This window comes from Danio rerio, chromosome 21, assembly GCF_049306965.1.
Source record: "Danio rerio strain Tuebingen ecotype United States chromosome 21, GRCz12tu, whole genome shotgun sequence".
Taxonomy (NCBI): domain Eukaryota; kingdom Metazoa; phylum Chordata; class Actinopteri; order Cypriniformes; family Danionidae; genus Danio; species Danio rerio.
This window is the reverse complement of record NC_133196.1, coordinates 12630001-12645051: the sequence shown is the minus strand read 5'-3', so window position 1 is coordinate 12645051 and position 15051 is coordinate 12630001. Positions and strand designations below refer to the sequence as shown.

Below are 15051 nucleotides of genomic sequence, written 5' to 3'. Positions count from 1 at the left end.
TTAGTCTCACAGTTCGGTTCGGTTACGATTATCATGCCATCGATTCGGTTCAATTCGATATTTCGGTGCATCACGGTGCATTGACGATGCTTTTATATTTTCTTCACAGCAACAGCTCTTGTATTAAAATGTATGAATATATTTATATTTATATTTATATAGGCTATTATTTGTAATACAATTGTGTCATTTAATACAAACAGTTAGATATATAAACTGAAACTTTCAAAAAAACGAGCATTTAGCAAATAATATAAACAAATATAAATATTCAGTTCAATTTCTGATCCTTGTCTAGTTCTCTTACACCCCTTTGATTGGTTACACCCTCAACAAAAACGGTTGCGATTGGCTCTTGCGCGCTGCGCTCTTCAGATGAATGAGAAGCGGCAGGGGCGATCTCACAGCTGATCTATGATAGAAATGGTGGAGAAAACTCTGCAGACACGCGCTCGTTTCTGTATCCAAAAATAACGCTGTAAAACAGCCGAGAGGAGAATAAAAGCCACGCCAGCAGGTCAAATGGGCCACTGTGTGTGTGTGAGAAAGAGAGAGAGAGAGAGTAAGAGAGAGACAGAGCGAGCGAGAGAGAGAGAGACAGAGAAATGGAGTAGGCTACTTTCATTCTCAAACACACACAGTGAAATTGTGCACAGTTCATGAGTATTAAGTAGTTAGAGCGTTGTAAATACTCGCGATCGTCTCCCTCGCGACAGAGCGCATATGAGGTAAATGACGTCAGTAATAACCGGTTATGATTATTACTGAACCGATACCGAATTAATTTTGACACCCCTAATATATATATATATATATATATATATATATATATATTATCCAACAGACCTTTCAAATAAAATTAATAATAATAGTAATTAAAAATGTAAATTTGCAATTTGCGTAAAGCAATTAAATATGATACATTTTTATATATTGTATATTTGTTTACCTTCTAACAATAAATAACCATTTGACTATTTGAATTTGACTATTCTTATGCACAATTTGCAACTTATTTTTCAAACAATGTAAAAATGTGTAAAAATGTGTAATGACTACAAACTTTCAAATAAAAAACATTTTTTGGTCACTTTAGTAAATCTGTTAAAATGCATGTATTACTTTAATTAATTATTTTTTTTTAATGAAACCAGCATACATGTGTTTATAAAACAACAGACCCACATCCACCATATTTAATTATATGTTTTAAAGTAAAAATGTATCCGCCATACCATCTTTTATCTAACAGCTGTAAAATTCCTAGAACAGCAACAACAAAAAACTTGACACATTTACAAGCTCTCCAATTCTGCGGTTTGTGACATATGTTCTCTATTTGCTTAAGAATAAAATATAATGTGTTCATTTGTAAGTACAAGCATTATGATGCTGTTATATTGTCATTCTGGCAACATATAATGAGTGGCAGAAATGGTCTGAAAATGACAATAACATTGTTTATCGCAATATATTTTTGAATATTCATAATGGATTCATCCAACAGACCTTTAAAATAAAATTAATTTTTAGGGTAATTTAAAATGTACATAATTTATACAATTTGAATAAAGCATTTAAATGTTAGATACGTTTTATATAATGTATATTTGTTTAATTTCTAACAATGAATAACCATTTGACTGTTTGAATTGGACTATTCTTATTCACAATTTACAACTCATTTTGCAAACAATGTAAAAATGCAAATGACTACAAACTTTCAAATTTAGGAAAACATTTTTTGTTCACTAATGTTTATCTGTTAAAATGTATGTTAATGAATTTCTTGAAATGAAACCAACATGCATTTGTTTAGAAAACAGCAGACCCACATCCACCATATTTAATTATATGCTTAAAAATAAAAATGTATCCGCCATACCATCTTTTATCTAACAGCTGTAAAATTCCTAGAACAGCAACGACAGAAAACTTGACACATTTACAAGCTCTCCAATTCTGCGGTTTGTAAAATATGTTCTCTATTGGCTTAAGAATAAAATATAATGTGATCATTTGTAAGTACAAGCATTGTGATGCTGTTAAATTGTCATTCTGGCATTATATAATAAGTGGCAGAAAATGGTCTTAAAATGACAACAACATTGTTTATCCCAATATATTTTGGTGCAATATATTTTACAACTAAAAAATAGATATGGTGACAGGCCTAGTTGGTGGTTATTCTGCTGTGGTGACCCCTGATAAATAAGGGACCAAGCCAAAGGAAAATGACTGAATGAATGAATCTTGTAAATGTAAAATTGATGTATGGTGTTTTACAGTAATCATTCACAATGGCTTCATCCAACAGACATTTAAAAAAAAAAGGATTATTATGTTCATTTAAAATGTGCATAATTTATACAATTTGCATAAAGCATTTAAACATAAGAGATGTTTTTATATTTTGTGACTTGTGTATTTTAAATGCATATCTTATGTAATTATTTATTTATTTTTAATATTAAACAATATCTATTTACTTTCTAGCAATGAATAAATATTTTTACATTTGACTATTCTTATACAAAAATTGCATTTTTCTTTCACAAACAACTGCAAAAAAAACTTTGTAAATTATTAAAAATTTTCATTTTTGGTCACTTTTTTTTAATCGGTCAAAATTAATGTATTCAAGAAAATTACTCCGTTCTTAAATATAAACCAATGTACATGTGTTTACAAAAACAACAGACCCACAGCCACCATATTTAATTATATATATAAAATATAAGTATAAAAGTAAAAATGTATCCACTATACGGTCTTTTATCTAACAGCTGTAAAATTCCTAAAACAGAAACAACAACAACAAAAAACCTCCAAAGCTCTCCAATTACGCGGTTTGTGAAATATGTTCTCTATTTCCTTCTAGTTTCACCATCATCATCATCATCATCATTGTCGTCATCCTCCCAGTCCAGAAACCCTCTGCTGCCCCTGAACAGACCAGTTTCTTCTGAGATCCAGAGTCTGCTGTCCACCTATTATAATGACAGGTGAAGATAAGCACATAAACGCACACACACACACACACACACACACACACACACACGCACACACGCAAACTCATGTCTGGTGCCCTTATATGCACTGAAGGCATGCATGCTGTAGAACAGCATCTTCTAGTACTTGCACCAGATGCCCTCAGATCAGATGATCATGCATTGTACGCAATGTTCCAGTGACACCTGAATGACTTTTAGGCATCCCAGTTAATTGTAGTGCATTGAAGTGGCCTTGCTACATGCAAAATCACTGACATTCAAACACACTTGTGTAGGATTTCAACAAACTTCGTCAATCCTTTTATGGTGGGATATTGGACTATCATATTAATATGTTAGTTTTAAGTGAAATATGCATTTTTGCTCCTTTTAATTTGAGTTGTTTTGGAAAATTTTGAGATAACCAAAATAAAATAGTATATGCATTTTATTTATTTGTAATTTGATTATTTTATTTGTGATATTGTTTTGCTATACATTTGAAGTAAAGAGGATTTATCCCCCAACGCATTTATAAACATGATAGTTTTAATAACTTATTTCTAATAACTGATTTATTTTAACATTGACATGATGGCAGAAGATACTATTTAAAGATATTAGTGTTCAGCTTGAAGTGCAATTTAAGGTCTTAACTAAGTTAACTAGGCAACTTAGGGTAATTAGGCATTGTATAACGGTGGTTTGTTTTGTAGGCAGTCAACAAAAAAAATTGGGGGCTTATAATATTGACCCTAAAATGTTTTTTAAAAAATTAAAAAACATTTTTTTCCTGCTGAAATAAAACAAATAAGACTTTCTCTTGAAGAAAAAATATTTTTGGAAATACTGTGAAAAATTTCTTGCTCTGTTAAACATCATTTGGGAAATATTTGGAAAAGAATCACAGGAGAGCTAATAATTTTGACTTTAATTGTAGATGCTGTAAATGCTTTACCTCGCTTTTAAAGTGTTTTAAAGAAGCATTAACATTAGTGGTTGTAGTCTTAGTGATTTGGCAGACCTGTATTTGCTGAATCATTAAGCGGTTTGCATTTCAGTTTCAGTTATAGGGCTGCAGGATTATGACAAAAATCATAATTATTGATTATTCCCTTGAAATTATAGGTCACACTTTATTTTGATGGTCTGTTTGTTGAATTTAAGTTACATTGCATCTACATGCCAACTAATTCTTATTAGATTATAAGTAGACTGTTAGGTTGGGGTTAGTGTAAGCTCACAGGTATTCAAGTTTCTTATGGTCAGTTAAATGTCTGTTGAAGGAGCAGTATCAACAGATATAAAGCAGACAGTCTACTAATACTCCAATAGAGCATCAAAATAAAGTCTTACCTAATTATAATTGTGATTATTGGTTAAGATTATCATAATGTACATCTATTGATGTTTTAAGTAGCTTTATATCATGGTTTAAAGCAATTGGGTGCCATAATATATTAAAATAGACTGCAAAAAAATGCTGGGTTCCACACAATTCCTTCATGTTGTGCCAACATAATTTGAGTTAATTTTATTGTTTCTTACAAATTTAAGTGGATTGAACATAAAACTATTAAGTTATCCTCAAAAAATTTGCAGAATCTTTGAAACGTTTGGTTTTAATCTTCAATTAGGGCCGCAGGATTATGACAAAATTGATCATTGTCGATCATTCAATTTGCAATTGTATTTGTGATTATTAATTTATGATTATCACAATGTACATCTATTGATATTTTTTATTGCTTTTTATCATGGTTTGAAGAGATTACTTGCCGTGATATACTATAATCCACTGTAAAAAAGGCTGGGTTCCACAATTCATTCATGAACATAAATCGATTAAGGTAACTTCATCGTTTCTTACAGATTTTAGTGGATTGAACTTAAAACAATTAGGTTATTCTCAAAAAACCTAAGAATTGTGTCGTTTACACTAATTAAGTAGTGAACAAGCAGTGAACGTAATTTATTGTGTTTCTCATTGCCACACGTCATTGTTACATTGGTTTAGTTTCTTTTAATAATTTTACTTTTACTGAAAATAAATGACAGAACAATGAATAAATAAATGCATAAATAAATAAATAAAAATAAGAAGAAATAAAAATAGTATTTGTGTAATGTAGATCTAAGATATAAATTAGCTAGATGGTCAAATGAAGTGTTGTTATTTGTTTGCTGAAAATCAGAACTGAATTTAGAAATAGTTTTGAAACAAAAATTTGTGCTTAAAAAAAACTAAATAAAATATGTAGGCTAATGGATGTCTTCAGTGGAGTGCGCACAACACCATTTTCTTATTCACGAAAGTAAAGGAGTAAAGTTAAGAGTAAAAGTAAAGAGAAAGTAAATAGGCAGAATGGAGGAGGCTTATTCTTTATCCTCACCTGCAGATGGTCTGTTTAACTGTTTTCTCGCTTGTGAAGTGTTCAGTTTTTCCACTTACAAAGTCCGCCAACTGTCACTTAAAGGGAATGAGAGATGAGACTCTTATTGGTTTATTGCACGTTATTCTCAAAACACACCCATGACTCATTAAGGGGCCGGTCACACTGAACGTGCATTTACATTCCAAAAATGCGAGGCGTACCTTACTGCCTTTTTTTTTGTTGACAAGAAAAAAAGAAGCGCAGTGCGGTTTTTTTATTTTTATTATTATTTTTTTGTTTTTCGCTAGGCAATGACGGAACTAGCTGGGTATGGTGCGAGAGTGTTACTGTTGATATTAATATAATTTCGATATTTATTAATATTGTGATATTTAAGATTTGTGAGTCATACAGCTCTGGATAACTTAAAACAGCAACCACGAGTCTCTCCTCTCTCTTCAAATGTCTCTGTTGTTGTCTTGACAACACAAACACTGCATGTACCTCAACGGAAACCCCGCCTTTGCTTTCATTTAATTGGAGAATGGAAAAGATGCGAGTGACGTAGCTCGCTTTTTCCCTCTCAGAGTTGACTTTTTTTCAACTGCAAGCGTTCAGCGTGCAAAAGCAAAATTGCGATGCACGGCAGGTGGTTAAAACGCAAGACGTGCAGAGCCCATAAGCAGCGCCCGAAACCCTCACGGCCATTAGTAAATCATTCAAAAAAAGCCGTCTCTCAATGCAAAAATTGCATTTGGTGTGATCGACCCCTAAGAGAATAAGCACAACCCTGTTAGACCATGAGCCGGGGCGCAAAAGGTATTTTCCCGTCCTTAAAATAGCAAAAGTGGATTCGGAAATGCCTTTAATGCTATTGCGCCATGTGCTTTAGGCTTTGTGCCTAGATCGTTAAAATAGATCTAAAGTCTAAATATGATTTCCTTTGTGATGCATAAAGTCTGGTTTTGCAAGTAACAAACATACACAATGTAAACACACTCACACAAACAGTACACTTTAGTCACAACAACACAAAGCAGATCAATGTGCTCAAGTCCTAATGAACAAAATATAATGGCGGCGATTTGAGTTCAAAACTGAGTGCCGAATGCTATTTGTCAGACAGACTCTGCATTGTTATTATAGACTGTGGCTTTCGTGAGTCATATGTACTTTAGCTCTGTGATATAAACAAAACGCTTTTGGCTGCTTTTTAAAAGGGGAGGAGCTACTTGATATGTTCCGCGCTGTGTTTTTGTTTCAGTTGAAATAGCTTCACGTTGAGCAAAGTAAAATATTCAAGCACTTCAGAGGACTTTCAGAGTAATATGTAGACGGTTGTGTTGTAGGTGTGGTGCCACTGTCAGATACTGGCACACATCTGTCAGCAAACTGATTCTGGCTTGCCTGTATACTTGAGTGATGAAACACAAATGTTTTATGGGTAGATCCTCATACTTCATGTATGGATGTAAACAAACATGTCTGACTTACAGAGTACATGCATGTGATTGATGGTTTGTGCTTCACTGCTACATTGTGTAATAACAGGCCTGTATTTAGCATCAGAAGAAAAAGATAGATGTTTAACATGGAATTATAAAAAACAATTTAATAGAATCTAAACGCATTTACATTCATTTCATTTTATTCTTTGATTGTTCCTTTATTGAATGTATTTATTTGTATTTTACTTTATAAAATTGTTTCTATTTAATCATTTTTAATAATTTTAAAATTAGTTTATAATATGGGAGTGGTGTTTATAAGACATTAATAAATGACATAACACTGACTCAGAGTGTGTTAAGTGCTACGTTGGAAATTATTATTATCATATTTTTGTGTTCAATTAATAAAATCATAAAACAATTATGCAAAATCTGAAATCACTCACTAAGGGGAACTACACCCGGTTGTTCTGAGAAATATGTGATTTCTTTCCTTTATGTAATTTCCTTGTCCATATTAGAACTAACAAAAGCTAAATGTTATTGAATTATTAATACTTTGTTTTTTGTTTTTAATCCTTTGCTACAGATTTAACCAATGCTTTGCTTTCTTTTTAAGATAATTTTTGGTTAGTAAATATAGCCCCAGTGAATTTTGCCGTGTCTTGTTTTTGTATATTTATTTTATTTGTTCATTTTATGAGACATAAGGTGGCGTTTAACTTCTATTTGGATTCAAAATAATAGTTTAAATCTAGTAGTGCATGCGTGTGATTAATGGATTGTGTTTTACTGCTAAATTGTTTGTAATAACAGGCCTGTATTCAGTATAAGAAGAAAAACAACAACAACAGATGTTTAACTTGCAGATTTTTAAAACAGATTTAATTTAAACACATTTACATTCATTTAAATGTATTATTTTACTATTTTATGTAATGTTTATATTTGTATTTTACTTTATTAAAATGATTATTTTATTTATTTTTTCATCATTTTAAAAACAGTTTATAATATGGGAGTGGTGTTTATAAAACATTAATAAATGATATAACACTGACTCAGATTGTGTTAACTCCTCTTTTGGAAATTACTATTATCAAGTTTTTGTGTTCAATCAATATAATTATTAAATAATTATGCAAAATCTGAAATCACTCATAAAGGGAACTACACCCGGGCTGCCTCTGAGAAATTTGTGGTTTGTTTCCTTTATTTAATTTCCTTGTCCATATTAGAAATAACAAAAACTAAATGTTATTAAATTTTTATTTCTTTATGTTGTTGTTTTTTTTAATCCTTTGCTACAGATTTAACTAATGCTTTGCTTTCTTTTTAAGGCAATATTTGGCTAGTAAATGTAGTCCCAGTTAATTATGCAGTGTCTTATTTTTGTATATTTATTTTATTTATTAATTTTATGTGGCATAATGTGGCGTTTTACCTCTTTGGATTCAAAATAACATTTTAAATCTAGAAGTACATGCGTGTGATTGATGGATTGTGTTTTGCTGCTACATTATTTGTAATAACAGGCCTGTATTCACTATCAGAAGAAAAAACTACAGATTTAATTTAATTTAAATTCATTCAAATGTATTATTGTGTTATCATTTTAATTATTTGTATTTTACTTTATTAAAAATGTTTGTTTTATTTTTATTAATTTTTTTATTATTTTGAATTTAAATCAGTTTATATCATGAGAGTGGTGTTTATAAGACATTAATAATTGACATAACACTGACTCAAGAGTGTGTTAAATGCTACTTTGAAAATTATTATTATCATATTTTTGTGTTCAAACAATATAATTATAAAATAATTATGCAAAATCTGAAATCACTCACCTAATGAACTACAATTGGCTTGCTTCTAAGAAATATGTCATTTGTTTCTATTAATTAAGTTCTATGGCCACATTACCCCTATGAAGATAACGAATACCAACAACTTATTATAAGATAAATATTTTTTCTGCCCATAGCATAGTCTAATCTAGGCTAAACTGTATGTAAGATTGTTTATTTTGCAGTCCAACATATATTGTTGTTATTAAAACAGCTTTCATCACACAGTTTTTTTTTAACAAATCATATATTATTCCGTGTTTTTAAATGTAAGTGCTTTATTTAGCGAGCCTCTGTTATTGGCTGTCAAATGAGAAGTTCGGGGTCGTGGTTGATTTGACGTACAAGCGTTTAGTTGGAAGTTTGATTTTGCGGCTCCACCACTGGCTCCATCTGGTAGTCCCTTCTCCACATCCAAGCTCCAAATTCAGCAGTTCTTTGCGAGAGTCATGAGGCCTTTTGCATTAAAAGCGTTTAATGGAAAAAGGGGCTGTCATGTCATCCTTATTTTTTTTTACAGTCTTTGGCATTAATTGCTTCTTTGAAAATTCTTATTATAAAATTTTCGTGCTCAATTAATATAATTGTAAAATAATTTGGCTAAATCACTTCCTGAGAAATATGCGATTTGCTTCTTTTATTTCAGTTTTTTTGGCTACATTACATATTTAAAATATACATTTTATTAATCATTCATTCGTTTATAGCATTTTTACAAACAAATGCTTTGCTTTTTAAAGTAATTTGTGGTTTATTTTGTTAATTTTGCAGCGTCCTATTTTTGTATTTGTATTTTATTTACTCATTTTATGGCGAAACATACAGTGGTGTTTAACTTCTGTTTAGATTCAAAATAATAGTTTAAAGATCCTGTGAAGTGCTTTGAAATTTCCTTTTTTTTTGATGTTAGGTATAATCTCAACCGAAAAACGATGGAGAGAGAAGGACATAGAGTAGCTACTCTCATTTAAAAAAAAATCAGCCAATAGTGTTTTATCACATCGCTGCCCGTGAGAGTGGTTGAGCAAGTGCATCAACTGAGAAACATCTTGAAGGGGGCGGGGCGTGTCAGGTACTTTTGAGCATTTGATTGGTTTTGATTTGCAGAGAAACTGTAATGTGAAGTGATGTGAATAAAACCGTTGATCCATTTAGGCAGGCTACAAGCTTTACATGTTTATATCAGTTTTATATCTTCTAAATGTGAAGTTTGTCACTGTTTTGGAGCACACTAGCTTATAGATATCTTAAAAACTAACAATTCTGATACTAACATCTAAAACATTTATAGGACCACTGGAACACTGGAGCACGAAGTCGTTTGCATTTTTATGTAATTTCAAGGTAACTAATCATAAAATCAAGTTTGTGACACTGAACATGACAGATTGAGTCCGTGACACTGGTTCTCTCAGTCACGCTGAATAACATGATCGTCAGGTTTTTACATGAACCTGTGTTTGTGTCACTCAATGCCGCTGACATAAATCAACAGGGTAATAATACTTCCCAAACAACATCTACAAATTCATGTTCACTTTAAAAGAATAGTGCGCCCAAAAATGAAAATTAGCCAATTTACCCTCCAGCCGTTCAAGTACTTGGTGATTCATTAGACGCAATTTAACGGCTATTGGTGGTTTTGAAAGTAAAACAAACAAAGGTCATGCAAAAAAAATAAATAAATAAATAACTTGGCAAGGCTGTGGTGCAGTAGGTAGTGCTGTCGCCTCACAGCTAGAAGGTCGCTGGTTCGAACCTCAGCTTAGTTGGCGTTTCTGTGTGGAGCTTGCATGTTCTCCCTGCCTTCGTGTGGGTTTCCTGCGGGTTCCCCGGTTTCCCCCACAGTCCAAAGACATGCAGTACAGGTGAATTGGGTAGGCTAAATTGTCCGCAGTGTATGAGTGTGTGTGTGAATGTGTGTGTGGATGTTTCCCAGGGATGGGTTGCGGCTGGAAGGGCATCCGCTGCATAAAAACTTGCTGGATAAGTTGGCGGTTCATTTCGCTGAGGCGACCCCGGATTAATAAAGGGAATAAGCCGACAAGAAAATGAATGAATAAATGAAATAAATAACTGAATACGATTTACAGTATTATCAATTATAATCCAAACCCTCAGCAAACATTCCTGAGTGTGTCAATGTTTGACATAATCATAAATTTGATTCAGAATGGCTCTTTTGTTAAGTTTTTCTATTTAGGTTTAGTTTGGTATTGAAGAAAATAAAACATTGAAAGTTATTTTGCTTTTTTAGTTAATTCATTATTATAAAAAGAAATGCAATTTAAGTTTTAATCCATTTAATGATTAATTGTATGATATAATCTGTTAACAATGCAAAATAACTTACAGTAATTCATTCATTTTCTTTTCAGCTTAGTCCCTTTATTAATAGGGGTCGTCACTGCATAATGAACCGTCAACTTATCATACAGCGTGTATTTTATGCAGCGGATGCCTTGCCAGCTGCAACCCATTACTGGGAAACACCCATACATTCTCATCTACATACATACACTATGGCCAATTCAGCTCACCCTATTCGCCTGTAGCGCATGTCCTTGGACTTGTGGGGAAACCGGAGCACCCGAAGGAAACCCATGCAAACGTGGAAAGAACAATCAAACTTCACACAGAAATGCCAACTGACCCAGGCTCAGACCAGTGACCTTCTTGGAAATAACTTCATAAAAAAACTCAAATCAATGGAAAATTTTTTATTAAAATTATTATCGTTAATTAACATTTAAGTAGGGTATTTATCACTGATGCCATAGAATAACTATTTTAATCCTAATAGAACCCGTTTTTAATGTAAAGAACAGTTTAATGATCTAAAGAATATTTATACTGTAAATCTACTATCTAAAAAAAAACTGTGTTGAATGTAAAGATTTATGTTAAAAATCCTTGATGGAACCAACAGTGCTAATAACAAACCTGGCGGCTAGAGGAATAAGCCAACTAACAGCATTTTATTTGTTGATTTATTTTATTTATTAGTTTACTACAACTGTGTGTGTGTGTGTGTGTGTGTGTGTGTGTGTGTGTGTGTGTGTGTGTGTGTGTGTGTGTGTGTGTGTGTGTGTGTGTATGTGTGTATGTGTGTGTGTGTGTGTGTGTGTGTGTGTGTGTGTGTGTGTGTGTGTGTACAGTTGAAGTCAGAATTATTAGCCCCCCTGAATTATTAGCCCCACTGTTTATTTTTTCTCAAGTAAAATGTTTGTTAAAAAATTAAAACCTGCTTTTATTCTAGCCAGATTAAAAATTAAGACTTTCTCCAGAAGAAAAAAATATTATCTGACATACTATGAAAATGGTCTTGCTCTGTTAAACATCATTTGGGAAATATTTTAAAAAAGAAAAAACAATTAAAAGGGGGGCTAATTATTCTGACTTCAACTGTAACTTAAAGACCAATGAGGAAACCAAAAAAATAAATAAAATAGAAATCTAAACAAATTTACATAATCAAACCCACTAGCACAAGCAAATAAAAACACAAATGTGTATTAAACCATAACACTCTAAATTAATAACAAAATCAAATAAAAAGACAACCTCACATTAAAACTTAACACTAGAACCAACTACAATTACCAAAATTAACATTAACCCATAACAATCTAAATAAACACCAAAACAAATAAAATATAATGTATATTAAAGCACAACACTAGAAACAAATACAAATACCAAAGCAAACAAAAAAATTTACATTTAACCATTAACAATCAAAATAAAAACTAAACCTAGCACTAGAAACAAAAACAAAAAACTAATTTACATTGAGCCAGAACAACCAAAATCAACACCAATACCAAATAAAACTATTTTACATTAAAGCTTAACACTACAAATACCAAAACAAAAAACAACAATATATTAAACCTTATTAACCAAAATAAATAACAAAATCAAACAAAAACACAAATTTACATCAAACCATAACAATTGAAGTAAATGCAAAAACCAAATAAAAAGACACATTTGCAATAAACCTTAACACTAAATAACACTAGAAACAAATGCCATAACAAAAACAAATTTACATTAAACCTTGGCACTAAATATCAAAACAAATACCTAGTTTACATTAAACCATAACACTAGAAACAAAAGCAGCAAAAAAAAAAAACAAATCATTGAATCATAACAATTAAAATAAACCCTAAAACCAAATAAAAACAAATTCACATTAAATCAGAGCAATCCAAATAAATACAAAAACCAAATAAAATTGGCATGAAATAAACTTCACATTGCATTTTCCGAAATACGGAATGAGCGGAAGAAAAAACATTAAATTGAAAAAAAAAAAAAAAGGGGGAAAAACTGATTCATCATGCAAATGTTTGTTTCCCTTAGTTTCCCCCTGTGACACACAAATAAAGTTTCGAGTTTCTTCATTCTTTGTGCTCATTAACTAGTGCTGCTATTTCCAGTCATTCCCCCTTGAGGGCAGAGCAAGAGACGCAGTGGGATCGGGGAATGTGAAATCTCAGTCAAGTTCACCGCTGTATTGTCTGAATGTGCTGTTGCAGACGGATCACATTCCCTGCTTAATTACTGTGAGCATTATGTGGGTGTCTGTGGTTGTTTGGCTGTGAGCTTTTTTACACATGTCTACACATGTGCTTGATTCAGCCTGAACACCTGCGCTTGATAGGTGTCTGTCTCTGTGGATTTGCATACGAGGAAGTTTTAGATCCCAGCCTGATTTTTATTTGTATTTATTTATTTTTTATTTGAACAGAAATAGTTTGTTCTATGTAGAAATGCACTTATTTGTCAGTTTGTGCATTTATTTGAGACCTTTGCTTTGTTCTGTATAAAAATACTTCTGTCAACCAACATGCATTATGTTATGTTAAACTATTGTCGATTATCAAAGTAAGCTGAGGTTAAGAGGATCAATTTTCATAATAGTAAAGTTAATAGTATTCATTTTCTGTACAAGGTTTCCTGTTTTTACATAACATTATCTGTGAAATTAGACTATAATGTAACATGATAATAATAATAGGAAACTATGTATTTAGCTAAAAAAAAAACAATTAATTTTAATTTAATTTAATTAAGTTAACGTATTAGTTTTTTACAAATTTACGCAGATTGAACATTAAACAATTGAGTTGTAGCAAGAAAAACTCAATATTTATGTTGTTTCAGCTCAAATATCTAGTTTGAACAACCAGCTAAAATTGATATTTTCAGTGAAAGTGTGTTATTTATGAAGGATGAAAACTGAAAAGTTATTTATGGTGTTATGAAGCGATTGTCAATAATCAAAGTAAGTCAATAAGGTCAATAGTGTCGCATTTCACAACATGATTAAGCTGGAAGGTTTTTGACATAACATCTTTATAATAAGATTATAATATAACAGTATAATAATAAGAAGAAACAATTTAATGAGCTAAAAAACTGAATGAGCTAAAAAAAATTGGTTGGGGAAACATGAAGGAAATAATTGACTTTTTTCTAATTTAATAAAATAAACATAAAACAAATAAGTTGTCGCAAAAAACTCAATAATTGTGTTGTTTCAGCTCGTTATAATTAAGTGGTTTGAACAAGCAGCTAAATGAATAACTTCAGTGAAAGCATGTTATTCATTAAAAGATGAAAATTGAAAAGCTACTCATTTTCTTATGAAACGATAGTCAATTATCAAAGTAGGTAAAGTCAATAGTATCCATTTCACAACATTTTTAAGCAGGAAAGTTTTATTTTTTGTTATGATATACCATTATCTTTATAATAAGATTATAATGTTACAGTATAATAATAAAAAATACAGCTGCAAGCAGCAATTAAGGGACCAAGCCGTTCAGAGCCATAATGAGCAAAGCAGTCTAAAGCCTTAACCTCCAGAGCTGCATATTACACTGATCTGGACTAGGGTTGTAACGGTATGAATTTTTTACGGTATGATAATCGTCTAAAACAATACCACGGTTTGACGGTTTTGCGGTATACGGTATGTTACAAATGTTACAAAATAATAGAACAGTGAAGCAAATTTGACTTTTTCCAAATAATATATTTTTAGTTACTATAAACAACACCACTTACAATGAACAAATAAAAATAAGAAAATAATAAATAATGTGTCAAAGTCCAAATAAAGTCCAAATAAACATGGTGCAAATCCTCAGTAAAAAATAGATATAAATATTTACTATACTCTAAATAGTTACATAACGAAACTAGATTCAATATGGAACATCCTTAGGTTTTATGTGCCAGCATGGATATGGTTGTCTGTGGATATGGATTTGGATATGGTTGTCTGCAATGCAGACAAACAGCTGCATCTTCATTTGCGTCTTTTGAAAACAGCAAGAGCAGCAGTTCGTCTTTGCTGTGTCACTGT

General features: G+C 31.5%; 1 protein-coding gene across 1 annotated transcript in view; it reads left to right on the top strand.

Annotated features, from left to right (window-relative positions):
• Positions 1-15051, top strand: part of rtknb (rhotekin b) — a 73177-nt gene that overhangs the window by 51963 nt on the left and 6163 nt on the right. Inside the window, exon 12 of the mRNA NM_001328566.1 lies at positions 2882-3005. Within this exon, the coding sequence (NP_001315495.1) occupies positions 2882-3005 (124 nt within the window). The remainder of the gene's footprint in view (positions 1-2881; positions 3006-15051) is intronic.